Source organism: Zootoca vivipara, chromosome 14, assembly GCF_965207765.1.
Source record: "Zootoca vivipara chromosome 14, rZooViv2.hap1.1, whole genome shotgun sequence".
NCBI lineage: Eukaryota > Metazoa > Chordata > Lepidosauria > Squamata > Lacertidae > Zootoca > Zootoca vivipara.
The window spans coordinates 46,059,372-46,073,518 of record NC_142597.1 but is presented as its reverse complement, the minus strand read 5'-3'; the positions used below and the strand labels follow the sequence as shown (position 1 = coordinate 46,073,518).

The 14,147-nt window shown below is 53.3% G+C and overlaps 1 protein-coding gene across 3 annotated transcripts in view; it reads right to left on the bottom strand.

Annotated features, from left to right (window-relative positions):
- Positions 1-11,923, bottom strand: part of SMG6 (SMG6 nonsense mediated mRNA decay factor) — a 92,685-nt gene extending 80,762 nt beyond the window's left edge. For 2 of the 3 annotated variants that reach the window (XM_088658094.1, XM_088658095.1), the window contains exons 1-6: positions 11,758-11,921; positions 5,552-7,232; positions 3,887-4,079; positions 2,482-2,592; positions 1,954-2,060; positions 947-1,025 (exon numbers count right to left, since the gene is read on the bottom strand). In XM_088658094.1, coding sequence (XP_088514220.1) covers positions 947-1,025; positions 1,954-2,060; positions 2,482-2,592; positions 3,887-4,079; positions 5,552-7,232; positions 11,758-11,878 — 2,292 coding nt within the window. In that variant the 5' untranslated portion in view covers positions 11,879-11,921. Of the gene's footprint in view, positions 1-946; positions 1,026-1,953; positions 2,061-2,481; positions 2,593-3,886; positions 4,080-5,551; positions 7,233-11,757 lie in introns of all 3 variants that reach the window. The other variant, XM_088658096.1, reaches the window with a different exon arrangement.
- Between the last annotated feature and the right edge of the window lie 2,224 nt (positions 11,924-14,147).

The window sequence follows — 14,147 nt, the reverse complement described above, 5'->3', positions numbered from 1 at the left end:
TAAAATGGGGGGGGGAAGGTCTTGAAAATTAATTATGAATATTTTTGGGTAAAAGGGTAGAGAATATTGGGCAATAAAGGTAAAGAGAAGTATGAAGGGTAAACGGTTAAAAAGAAGTTGTAAATTGGAAGAAAGAAGGTAATCTTAGATTTGGAAACTGCAATAATTAGTGATTAATAAGGAACTAAAGAAGGGGAAATGAGGAAGTCCGAAATGTTTAGATTAGAAATTGGAAAATATGATTAAGTCTTATGTCTTTTTATTTTTATTTTGGGTTTTTTCTTTCTATTTTTCCTTCACTCTTCTATACAAAATGAATAAGAATTATTTAAGAATAAGGTCATGAAATGGGAGACAAGACGTAATTTCATGATGTCTAGCTAAGATTTGGAAATGGTAAGAGTTAATTATTAATAAGGACTGTAAGAAGGGGAAGTGAAGAAGTTTGAAGAAATAAGATGTGCTAATATTGTCATTTTTGTTTTTTGTATTTCTTTTTAAAAATTTTCTCTTTTTCTTTTTTTCTCTATGTAAAATTCAATAAAAAATATTTTAAAAAATATAAATAAATAAAAAGCGAGCAAACTCCGTACACCTAAGGAACCTTATTGACAGATGTTTGAGGAATTATCCATTTCTGTCAGTAAGTGAAAAAGAAGTGATGCCCACAGTTTCATAAACGCTTATAAAGTCTGCTAATAATTATTTTTGACAGCTGAATTCATTCGTCTAATGAAATATTAGCAATTTGGGAAAGAGCTGCCATGCATCTGAAACACTGGCAAAATAATTAAGAAATGTGAGCATTTTTCATGTGTGAAGGCAGCCGATGGCTCTCCTGGTGCCGTGAGGCTCACAACCCTCCTGTGCCTGGTTTCCCGGAGACATTACAACCCCAGCTCCCTCCCTCCCTCCCTCCCTCCCTCCCTCCCTGCATCTCTCTTACCGTGTAGACAGCCAAGAGGGCCAGCTGGTTGTACGGGCGTCCGTTCTTGGGGGCGATGTGCTGGGCCTTCAAATACCAGCTGGGGAGGCAAGAGAGCAGAGTGACCGGCAGGCTAGGCTGCATCGGGGCAGGAGACCCTGGAGCGGAGAGGCTCTCCGAGGTCCTGCCAGTGGCTGTGGCAGAGACGGGGACACCGTGACCCTTCAGGCAGCCCAAGGCTCAGACCTCAGCTCCGGCAGGGCCAATCGTCAAGGGTGGCAGAAGCACAGGGAGCTGCCCGATTCCCAGCCAGACCCAGACTCTAACTAACTCAGCATCATCGCACTGACTGGCAGCAGCTTTCCAGGGTTTCAGGAAGGAGTCTCTTTCCCCCTACCTGGAGAGGCCACTGGGGATTGAACCTGGGGAGTTGGGAATTCCAGCCATATCTGAAGTGTGGCCCATGCAAGGAAGCTCCCCAAGAACCCCTCTGGGGTGCCATGGTCCTCTCTCCTTTCAAAACCGACGTTGGTTATCCAGCCCTTGACTTAACTCCTTCCCCACCACTGGCACAACGTCCCCAAAGTATGTTGTAACTGCACCTGCTCACAGCAACCCCTTTGCCCCTTCCCTTCCGTCTACTCAACTTTCTCAACGTTTAGACTGCAGGCTCCTGGAAGGAGGGCGGGAGTGGCTCTCCAGGACGGTCTCAGGCAGGGGAACAACCGCAGCCCTGACTGGAGATTGAACCTGGGGCCTTCTGCATGCAAAGCAGGTGCTCTGCAACTGAGCTACAGCCCTTTCCTGAAGACAGAGAATTGGAGGAAGCTGCCTTGTACTGAGTCGGACCAGCTGAGTATTGACCACATTCACTCTCCAGGGTTTCTGAATTGGGACCTGAACTTGGGACCTTCTCGACACAAAGGAGGTGCTCTATCCCATGAAGCGACGCAGTTCCTTCCCCTCCAGAGGGGCCTGGCATATGACGCAGAGAGGCAGATGCCCCCCAGGACTTCCTCCCTCCCTACCTGCGTGCCTTTCCGTAGTTGGCCGTGTCGCTGCTTTGCTCTCGGTATCTGCAGATGTCTCCTTGGCAGATCAGGCTCCTCTGGGCACTGATGAGGGCGTATTTCACCTGGGGGGAGAGGACACAAGCCCATCAGTTGCTGGTTAACAACCCAGGAGCAAAGGAGGGAGGGAGGGAGGGAGGGAGGGAGGGAGGGAGGGAGGGAGAGGCCTTTGCCTGAATCCAAAAACTCTTCCCTTGTATTTTAGATGGAGGCTGTGAGTGGCAAGTCTAGTGTTCCAAAGGATATTTGCAACCCAAACAACACACACACATTTTAGAAATGAAGCCAATCTCCTCTTTACAGGTCTCGGCTGCACACACAGCCAGGCTTCAGCATGCCTGCTTCCTTCCCCAGGGAAGACTGCTGAGCTCACCTGTGCCCAAAGAGAGGGGGGGGGTCTCCTTTACCGTCCGCCTTCCAGGGACACCTGAGGGTCTGGTCAACAAAGCTTCCCTCTGACATGCCCAGGCCCTAGCCAGGACTCACCACCTTCCGCAGGGGTTTGCTGCGCACAGCCATGCCGTCCATGTAGTCCTCCAGCTTGAACTGGTACGTCCCTTGCAGCTTCTGCAGCAAACCGTCGAAGAAATCGCTGCCCTGAGACCCGGGAGAGAGAAAGTGAAGAGGGATGCGGGAGAGAGAGAGAGAGAGTGGACGTGGCAGGAGTACTTGAAGAATACATGCCCCGGATTCAGAATCTTCTGATGGAATAATAGCACCCAAAAGAAGAGCTCTGCTGGATTTGACGCAAAGCCTGTCTAGCTCAGCATCCAATGCACCTGCGCTTCTTGCATTGCAGGGGGCTGGACTAGATGACCACTGGGTTGCTTTCCAACTCTATTAGCCTATGATTCTACCTCCAGTTCAGAGCAATCCTAACCTCCTTGGGTCCCCCCCACCCCACCCCCACCAAGAATAGACTTGGGAAGAAGCTGGTTCACTAACCAACTCCTGGGATTCCACTACGGTCCTTCTGGGGGCCCACAAGCAAGAGTGCAGCCTTGGGATCACCCAACACAGGCTGTTTATGCCATAAAGTGGGGAGGGATCCAGAGCCTTGGTGCGCTCAGCACTCGTCTGTGGGCCACAAGCAGCTTTGTGAACAGCCTGAAGCAGGAGTCATGAGAACGTCAGAAATCCATGCAGCTGGATCTGGCGCCCAGCATCCTACTCAGAGCAGACAACCGGATGCCCCCAAAGCAAAGTCCACAAGCAAGACTCCCTGCAACTGGATTCAGACGCCTCCTGCCTCCAACAGGGGAGGGAGAAGGCAGGCTTAGCCACCCCCATGAAGGTGTCTTGTTTTTATTTATTTATCAAAGCCATCAGTACAAATGTAATAGGAGCCCCACAGCAGCCAGATCGGGCCAAAGGGGGCCCATCTAGTCCAGCCTCCTGTCCTCACGGTGGCCAATCAGACGCCCCAGCGGGAAGTGTGCAAGCAGGAGCTGAGGGCAACAGCTGAGCTCTCGCCACTTGTGCTTCCCAGGAGAGGCTGGCTGCTGGTGACAGAGCAGAAGGCGCACCAGGAGGTTTTGCTTGGGCTACCACAGCCTGGCCTGGCCTGGCCTGTTGCCCTCCAGACAGTTTGGGCTATGCTGGCGGGGGCTGATGGGAGTTGTAGTCCAAAATATCCAGAGGGCTGCCAGGTTGGGTAAGGCTAGGCTGCAAAACATTTCTGACTTTATACACCATTTGCTGTGTGTTGGGGGACAGACAAAGCTTTTTCTTCCTTACATAAGGGGGTCACCATGCTAACCTAAGCTTTTCATTTCTGTGTGCTTTTAAAACCACCACATTTGGGGCCAGGCGTATGACCCCGACCCTTGGGACAGTGCTTTCCCCCCACCCCTGGCGCCAGGCCGGAGGGCTCAGTCTCAGGCATCCTTACCTCGTCCAGGATCTGGAGCAGCTTGGTGCGGATCTCCTGGGCGTTCTCCCCAAGGGGATCCTTGAGCAGCTGCCGGAACTTCTCGATCACCTGGTAGAAGGCGTTCTTCCACAGCAGCTGGTCCACGTTCTGGGCGTCAGCAAACTCGATGTCGGTCAGCAGGCAGCGCTTGTACAGCTGCAGCATCTCCACCCTGGAAAAGGGCACAGCTAAGCCCAGGGGCTTCCGCCTCAAACACACACACCCCTTACAGTCCACCTCTTCCAGAGGACTCTACTCAGACCCACGATGAGACTTGGGGCAAATGCAAGAGGAGCTCGGTGGCTGAGTGGGACCAAAGACTCGCCTGAGTTCAGCACCCCATTTCCCCCAAAATGGCCAACCAGAGGCCTCTTCTGGGAAGTCCATAATATCACCCCCCCAACTGCTTTGACTCCCCAGGCAAAAGCAGCAGCTTGCTTCTCTATGATAGATTCCACAGACGGAACTTCTCGTCTTCTGCTATCCGGCTTAACCCCCTTTTAAAGCCTCCTTGGACATCTTCTGACAATGAACCCCATTAATTAGCAATGCCCTGTTTTGGAGTACAGGCAAAAGACATTATTTGCCTAGGCTTCTGGTTTTTAACTGGGAGGACAGCTGGATACGTCCATTATTACCTTGGTGGCTGTGCTCATCCTTTAAGAGGAGAGAAGAGGACTTGTTCCTTTTGAATGGATGTTTGGACCAGTATTATAGGTTTCGTTTACTGTTGTTTTTGATCTCAATGTCTTTGTTTTTGTTACAGGTAGGTAGCCGTGTTGGTCTGGGTCGAAGTAAAATAAAAAAATTCCTTCAGTAGCACCTTAAAGACCAACTAAGTTTTTATTTTGGTATGAGCTTTCGTGTGCATGCACACTTCTTCAGATACACTGAAATAGGAAAACACTGAAATTGTTTTTGTTGCGTAAGTCACTTTAAGACACGCAAATGCAAAATGCAACTAATGAATATAAAAGCAATAATGACCTGTGAAAAGGCCTTCCTTTCACTCCTTTCATGTTCTCATAAATGAATGGAGGGCAAGGCTACCAATGGCTGCTAGCCACCTTGACTATGTTACACCTCCGCTGCCCATCGATTTGCATTCTGCCTTTTCCTCCACGGAGTTCAAGGTGGCCTACATGGTTCTCCTGCTCATTTAATCCTCACAACAACCCTGTGAGGCAGGTTAGGCTGGGAGACAATGACTCGCAGAGTGACACAGCCAGTGAGCTTCATGGCTAAGAGGGGATTTGAACCCTGTTCTCCCAGGTCTAGTCCGATGCCACAATGGCTCTTTCCTAAGCGCCTGGAGGTCAGTTGCTGGGAATCTGAAATGGGGAGAACGCTGCTGTTGTGCTCAGGTCCCGCTTGCTTTTGGCCTTCCCTTGGTGGCATCTGGGGGGCCACTGTGAGGAGAGGATGGCGGACACGATGGAGCCCTTTTGGCATGACCCAGCAGCTAGGCTGCATCCTCATGGCGAAAGTTGAAGAGCACCCACTGTGGTTTCCCCGGCAAGCTGCCTGGCTCTTACAGCGGGAGGTGAAAGCAGCTGTGGTGCCAAGACCCCTCCGCAAACCCACCTCTGGCCAACCAGCTCCCTCCCTCTCCGCCAGCACCCACCCTCATCCAAGCCCTCGCACCTGAGCTGCCCCATCTTCTCCAGGCCCTCAGGGCTGAGCCGGTCCCTGGACAGGAGGTTGCTTAGCTGCTGCTCCAGGTTGCTGGCTTCGCGGAGGACCTTGCTGAGATCCTGCTGCTGCAGGCTGCGCACCTGCTGCTCCATCTCGGGGCTGAGAGGCCCAGCCAGGAGGGGGCTGCACAGGTAGGGCTCGGCCTGCCCTGGGTAGCCTGGCGGGTAATAGGTGCCCGGGTAAACCCCGTTAATGGCACCGACCTGATAGGGCAGGGAGTACCCGGCGTAGGGATAGGAGGGGGCTTGGCCTGCCGCCCGCCCGTAGTAGTAGGGGTTGTCCGAGTTCTGGAAGCGGTAGTAGGAGGCCTGGGCCTGGCGGGTGTCCCCCCGGGGTGGAGGGGCCGCCTCGTCGTCCGTGTCGAGGAAGTGCAGCTGGGAAGCCTGGCTCTTCAGGGCCGGCTTCTGCTCGGGGTTGTTGGGGTCCCATAGCCGGCGGGCAGTGCCCCCTCTGCCCCTCCCCCTGGTCCCTTTGCCCAGGCCACCGCTGAAGAGGAGCCGGGGCCCTGAGTGGGGGGCTTCGGGGGAGCCAGCACCACTGGCGGTGAGGTCCGTGTTGGCCGGGAGGACCAGGATGCCGCGCCCCCTGCCCTGGGGCTCCCGGCTGGAAGAGCCCTTCCCGACTTCGGCTGCCTCCGTAGAATCGCTCAGGCTGGCTTCCGAGGGCTTCCGCTTGCGCCACTCTGCCTCGGGGGGCTCCCCCCGCCCACCCCCCCTGCTGCCCTTGGCTTCCCGCCCGCTGGCGCCCCGGGAGAGCCAGCCGTGCTCCAGGCGTCTCTTGGCTGCCTCCGAGTCCCTGCTGGAGCCACGGGCTGCCTCGGCCTCCTCCTCTTCCGCCTTGTCCTCATCCAGGGAGTCTGTGGAGGAAGCAGAGAGCTGCTTCCGGGGACGGGGCCTCTCCTTGGGTGGCTCCTGGCGCTTCCGCCCGGCCTCTGCCTCCCCGCGGGCCCCATCGGCGCTGTTGTTGCTCCCGGCCGAGCTGGTGCTGCAGGTGCGGTAGCGGTTTCGCCGCTTGTCCGAGCGCGAGTAGCGCTTTGGGGTGCTCTGGACCTTGCTCTGGGCAGCTGCCTCCTCGCTGCCTCCTTTCCGGACCCGCTCGGCCCGCCTGCCCTTCTCCCCGCCACGGAGAGGCTTGGCCCCCTCCCGGCTCAGGCCCCCTTCCTGCCCCTCAGGGGCTGCTGGCTTCCTGCAGCCCTTCCCAGCGTCCCTTTCGGGCTCTTCGCCCCGCTCCCCCTTTGCGGGGGGCTCCTCGGCCGCCAGCTGGGGGGCAGCAGGCTCCTTGGAGGGGACCTGCAGGCGCTTCCCTGGCTGGTAGATCTGCTGGTCAGGCTTCTTGGCTCGCCGGATGATGCGAGGACACCACTCCTCAGGGGAGACCCCTGGATCTTGCGGAGCCCCAGCCTCGCCAGGCCCTTCCAAGAGGCCGTTGGGCTGCTGCTGCTGGCTGCTTGCTCTGGGAGGGTCCTGAGGGGCCGGGGGCTCTTCCCTGCTGGGAGCAAGGGGAGCTCCCTTGGCCTCCTCCTGCTTGGCTGAGAAGCTGAGCTTGTTCCGCAGGCGGGAGAGGCCCGGCTTGTAGATCTCGAGGTCAGGGCGCCGATTGTCCTTGCGGTGGCGAGGCTCCTTTGTGGTCTCTGCAGAGAAGGAAAAACACAAGGAGATGGTCAGCCTCAGAGCGGATAAGAAGCACCAGTGGAAATCAGGGAGAAGGGACTGGGACATGGTTAGGGGCTTTGCCTAGGGAGCACGAGAGCCAAAGAGGCAGGGGAAACAGTGAGCTGGGACCAACACATAGCAGGACCAGCACAGGCTCAGGAGGAAGATGTCTGACTAGCAGACCTGGTGCCAATTGGCTTCCCATCGGAGCCAGACCGCTGGCTCAACTCAGTACTACTAACACATACTGGAAGAGCCTCTAGAGCAGTGATGGCCAAACCGGGCCGTTCAGCTGTTTTGAGACTACAATTCCCATCATCCCTGACCACTGGTCCTGCTACCTAGGGATGATGGAAGTTGTAGTCCAAAAACAGCTGGAGGGCCCAATTTGGCCGTCACTGCTCTGGAGCATTTCAAGCAGGACTCTCTCATAGGGCAGAGAGCGGGAATGTTATTTCTCAAGTAGCACAGCTCCCCATCACTCAGGGAGAACTGGAAGCATCCTGGAGAGCTGCTGCCAGACAATGTCGGCAATACTGAGCTGGGTGGACATTTCCCTACGGACGTGAGTGTGTTTACTTCTGACCCACCCGCTTGGCCCCCACAGGCCTCCCCACCACTTCTTTGGGGTTCACCAAGTGGCTGCTTGGCCACCTCACAAAACTGACATTGACAGTTACAAACTTGGGTTTCTCTTTTAATTTGCCCCCCCCCCCCCGTGCGTGGCGCTTCCCACCCCATTCCACCCAAACGGCCACTTCCATGGAGACGTATTGTCATAAAGCTTCCCATCTGGATGCCGCCTCTGCCCTGCCAGGTGCTCTTTTTTCCAGACACAAAGTATTTTTCACAGGCTTCTCCCCACATGCGGCCCCCGCCCCATAGGAACCTCTTTGTGCCAATTCATTCAGGAAGCCAGAACGGACCTCCCACGGGGGAGAACATCCGGAGAGTAGCAGGGGGCTCCCACTGGTTGGCTCCCTGTGCCATTGCCAGCTCAAAGGCTGCCAGGAATGCCAGGTGGCCCTGCTCAGGTGTTCTGGGCTGGCAGGGATCGGAACCCCGGAGGAAGCAGTGCCCGTGGCAACAGAGCCTTGGTGGGGCGGGGTTCCAGAACCTTCCGGCCAAGGGGAACACTGGGAAAAACAGGACTGCTGGGGGGGAAAGCTGAATGTGAGCGCGCAAGACCATAAGAACAGCCTAGGGGGGCCAGGTGAGTGGCTCATCTAGTCCAGTATCACCTTCTCATAGCAGCCAACCAGATGCCCCCAAACAGGATCTGAGCCAGGAACCCTCTCTCTCCTCCTGTGGTTTCCAACCACTGGTGTTCAGAACCATTGCTGCCTCCAACTGTGGAGGCAGAGCATAACCATCATGGCAAGCAGCCCTCTTCTCCATGAACTTGTCTAATGAAAACATAAGAAGAGTCTGCTGGATCAGGCCAAGGGTGGTCCATGTAGTACAGCAACTCAGAAGCTACTTCTTCTGGATCAGCTCAAAGGCCCACCCAGGATCTGATTTCTAGCTACAGCCAGCCAAGGCAACTCCAGAAAGCTCAAAAGTAGGTCGTGATGGGCAAACCTTTTCCCTATTAGTCCCTAGATCTGGGTGCTTAGAGCTATACTGCCTCTAAACAGAGAGGCGCCATTTGCTGCTAAGGGCCACCACCACCAGGCCCTTAGACTTACAAGTGAAGTGTAAGAAAACATTTGTAAACCAGCACGAAGCAAGCAGCCAAGTCGGTAGCAATATACTGTACTACGATTCTTGTTTTAATGGATGTAGGATTTGATTTCTTTTGTTCCGTACTGTTCTTTTCTCAACTTTAGTTTTTATACTAATAGGAAAAAGCGGGATGCAAACAATAGACTAAAATGAACAGTCTCCCCAACTCCAGCATTTCCAACCGCAAATGGAAAAAGTACCGTACTTTTCCGTCTATAGGTCGCCCCCATGTATAAGACGCCCCCTATTTTGGGGGCCTCAAAATTTAGAAAATAGGGGGATTAAGCTTTGGGGGAGGATTATTTGGGGGGGGAATGCTGAAAATCGCTCACCCACCAGAATGCAGCATACAACTGCTTGCGTTGCTGACAATTGCCGCTTCAAATCTTGGGCTCGCGCTTCGTTCCAGTGGGTGAGCGGTATCAGCTGCCCGATCGCAGCCAGCGGCTGCCAATCACACTCTCACTTGCTACAACAAGGGCAGCTGTCTATTGGCTCCCGCAGCGGAATCAGGCAGGCTAATGGCGGCGATTGGGCAGCTGCGACGTGAGCGGCTGTGTGCTGTGTTCCGGCGGGTGAGCAATTTTCGGCATCCCAACAATCAAGTGGCCAATCGCCGCTTACAAGCTCGGGCTCACGCCAAAAAAAATTTCACCTGTCCCCCCTCAGCACTACCCGTGTATAAGACTATCCTAAAATTTGAACCTCATTTTTGGGTCAAAAAAGCTCGTCTTATACATAGAAAAATATGGGGAATAAAAAGCAAAAGCCCAGCAAGGCACCCAGGCTTCCCATCATCCCATCCTCAAGGAACGGTAAGGTGAGTACACAACCCACTCCACAGAAACTGGCCCCCTGAATGTCAGGAACTTTAGGATGACAGCTGAGCTTTGTATTCCAGGCAGGACTTCGCTATAGACTGCAGAGGGGAGAAGCAATGTGGTCCACAGGCTGGAGAGCTGGATTCAAGTTCTACCAGCTCTTCAGAGGAGTTCCTGGCTGGCTGTGAGCAACGTCTCCGTCTCTCTGCCTCAGTTTGCTGTGAGCCACCATCCACAATGAGAGAATCCTGCTTGCAGCCAGCTTCCATCATATTTTCTTGAAAATCAGATTTACAGCCCAAACAATGGAAGTCCGGCTCTATATGTGTCTATCACCAGTTTAAATACAGACTGCAGCCTTAATGAAACTTATGTGAGAGGAAACAGCCACAACCCAATGCAAGAACTAAATGTTCGCTGTCTTGGGATGGTGGACAAAAAAGTGCATTATATATCAGGGAGGGTCTTGATCAGGGGTTCCCAAACTAAGGCCCAGGGGCCGGATGCGGCCCAATCGCCTTCTAAATCCGGCCCGCGGACGGTCTGGAAATCAGCATGTTTTTACATGAGTAGAATGTATCCTTTTATTTAAAATGCATTCTCTGGGTTATATGTGGGGCCTGCCTGGTATTTTTACATGAGTAGAATGTGTCCTTTTATTTTAAATGCATCTTTGGGTTATTTGTGGGGCATAAGAATTTGTTCATATTTTTTTTCCAAAATATAGTCCGGCCCCCCACAAGGTCTTAAGGACAGTGGACCGGCCCCCTGCTGAAAAAGTTTGCTGACCACAGGACCTCGTCTCAAGCCCGATATATGACAAAAGCCCACTGTGCAGTCTCATTCTGTGCCAGCCTGTTTTCCACCCAACCTGTTTGTTTCACTTCCATGCCTGCACCCCATCTTAGGGGGAGGCCCTTCTCTTGATCCTGCCACCCTCACAGGCACGCTTTGTGTGGACGCAGGAGAGGGGCTTTCCAGTGGCTGCTGCTCCCCCAGACAACTCTGGAGCTCCCTTCCTAGAGAGATTAAAGCTGGTTTCCTCCTTGCTGTCCTCCGGAGGGTGGGTGAAGCCCTTTCTCCACAGGCCTTTGGGGAACTGACTGCTTTTGGTATCTGAAAAAGTGTGCATGCACACGAAAGCTCATACCAATGACAAACTTAGTTGGTCTCTAAGGTGCAACTGGAATAATTTTTTTTTTTTTGCTTTTAAGGAAACAGCTCTTAATACTTTTGACTGACTGTCCTTTCCCACAATGCCCCAGGGCGAATCACAACTTCAAAACTACTTGCAATTTGCTTTGCTTTGTTACTGCTTGTAGTATAATAGATCAAGTTTCTTTCAAACATAGCTCTAATTCCATTGATGTTTTAATCATTAAAAAACCCCAATTATGGCCTTTTATGTTTTTCAAACATGATGCATGTATTTTATGCATTGGCAAGTTTTTAAAGTTTTATTATGTTGTTATATGTGTTGGAAGTCATCCAGAGTGGGTGGGGTATAAATAATAAAAAAATATTATTATTACTATCATTATCTTCACGTATTCTTTGCTTCCCCGCTGTGTTTTGTTTTCAATCTTTCGTGAGCCGCCTTGAGGGAAAGGCGGGCTGCCAATGAATAAATAGAATAAAAACGAAAAACCCCACGAAGATAAAATTAAATGTATAATAACGAGGAGGACGAGGGTGACAATGGGGGCGATAACGATCCCCTCACGGTAAGAATAACGGCCGAGAGGTGAAAACCGCGACAACCACCACCACGCGGTGGTAACGACAACAAGCTCCCCGCAAACTCGCGTGTCGGCGGGCCGTGAGGAAGCGCCCCCGCCCGGCGCGCGTCTCCTCTCCTCTCCTCTCCCCGCCACGCCCCCTCGGGCCCGTTCCCACGGAGCGAAGCCCCGGACGCGCGCCTCCCCTCCCGCAGCGCGCCCCCGCCCGACGCGCCCACCTGGTCCTCCGCTGCCCCTGGCCGCCCCCGCGGAGGCCGCCGCCTCCGCCGCCGCCAGGACGCCCCTCCTCAGCTCCGCCGCCGAGACGCGGACCCGCTCCAGCTCCGCCGCCGCCGCCATTTTGGCTCCCCGGGAAACAAAACGGGCGGACGGCGGCCGACGCGGGACAAGCCGCGGCGCGGGCGAAAGCGAGAGCGAGGGGCGGAACGGAACGCGCAGGCGCAGCCTCTACAGAGGGAAGGAGGGGCGGGAAGCAGCTCTCGGGTCTCGAAAGCGCTTCGCCTTTGCCACGCCCACTGGACCACGTGGCCTGCCAGGATGCGTAGAGAAAATAAAGGGTAGAGTAGCAACTCAGTTCTCAGGGTGGACGAAGAACGGGACGCCGGAGTCTACGGTTAAAGTTCCGGCCTCTCTCGCTTCCTAGCCTGCAATCCGGGAGAGCCTTTTTGCTGCCAGCCGGTGCGGGAAATACTGTGCTAGACGGCCTCAGTATAAGGCAGCATCCTGCGCTCCTGTTTAAACCAACCTTGTATCTAGAACATTGAGGACTAGATTCCTATTTCATCCCCCACCCCCCAAGAAAAAAAAAAACATGAAATGAGATTTTTGGGCAGCAGCACGTTCAACTGGTTTAATTTTTAAAAGGTGGTCGCAAAGAGAGGAATTCCTGCTCTGTCTAGAGGAATAACGAAGGAGGAATGGAAAAACGAGGATTTAAAATGGCGTTGCACCTGTTTCCCCTTCTAGCGGGGTGCATGCTCTCTCAAGCCAGCCAAAAGGTTCTGGTGATGGCTCCCATCCCCCCTGGCAGAAAACAGGCTAGGCTGACTGGGGCCAATGAGCTGAAGGCCCAAACAGCTGTAGAGTAGCAAGGGAGAGCCCTCTCCTCCATGCATTTGCCTGAGCCTCTTTGAAAGCCACCCCGTTGGAGGCCCTCACTGCCTCTGGTGGGAGAGAGTTCCGTAGTTTAACTATTCAGCGCAGCTGAAACGCAATTTTGGAAAACCTCGAGGGCTGATATTTTTACAGAGATTTGAGCTAAAAGAGTTTTGCTCTTACTTTTTGCAGGGGAAGGGAGTGTGGTGTGGAGATACATGCTGCTACCATCTGAAGGCAGCCCTGTTTAGGAAAGTTTTTAATGTTTGAAGTTTTATTCTGTTTTAATATTCTGTTGGGAGCTGCCCAGAGTGGCTGGGGAAACCCAGCCAGATGAGCGGGCTATAAATATTATTATTATCATTATCATCATCATTACCACATCCCATCCCCGGATGCCCCCATTGCTCTCTCTAGCCAAGAAAGAAACAACATGGTGTCGGAAGGAGCTGACAAAATCTGGGACATAAAGACATTGGGGCTGGAGCAACTCCCTGTGCTGCATTCATGCACACTAAGGACCACACTGGAAAGGCTAGTCTACTTAGGGCAGGTCATTTCCAAGCTTTTCAGATCCAGGACTGTTTTACTCAAAACATGCATTTAGAGACTGGTTTCTTTTATCTTATGCCATATATTGGCATGGCAATAGCGATCCTGTTGCAACCCATCACAGAATCCTAGAGTTGGAAGAGACCACAAGGGCCATCCAGTCCAACCCCCTGCCAAGCAGGAAACACCATTAAAGCATTCCCTCCAGATGGCTGTCAAGCCTCCGCTTAAAGCAGGCATCCCCAAACTTCGGCCCTCCAGATGTTTTGGACTACAATTCCCATCTTCCCCAACCACTGGTCCTGTTAGCTAGGGATCATGGGAGTTGTAGGCCAAAACATCTGGAGGGCCGCAGTTTGGGAATGCCTGGCTTAAAGCCTCCATTTGAAGACCAGTGGCCTGGGGACCCCCACGACACCAGGGCACACGGATTACTTCAACACTTTTTATTTAATAGCTGTTTTTGTGTTTGGTTTTTTTTACAGTTATTTACATGACACACCCAGCTTCTCTGCCAGAGTCTGGAAGCACTAACGAGGCTAAGGAGAGGATTGCCTCGTCTCTTTTAGACGTGGGTGGGGAAAGTCTGCCACAAACACAAGTCCCCTCAGTCCCAGGAGATCTGACTGTGCCCTCTGCCAAAAAATGTAACCACCGCCCCTGACACTTGGCAGGAGCCCCCTCATTTCATGGCACTGCTGCCTCTCCTGGTATGCCCCGCGGAGGACCTTAAGGTCCACAAACAATAATATTCTGGAGATCCCGAGTCATAAGATGGCTAGATTGGCCTCTACTAGAGCCAGGGCCTTTTCAGTACTGGCCCCAACCTGGTGGAACGCTCTTTCCCAGGAGACCAGGGCCCTGCGGGATTTGTCATCTTTCCGCAGGGCCTGCAAGACAGAGCTGTTCCGCCTGGCCTTTGGGTTAGACTCAGCCTGACCCCTGTGTTTTTCTCCCTCAT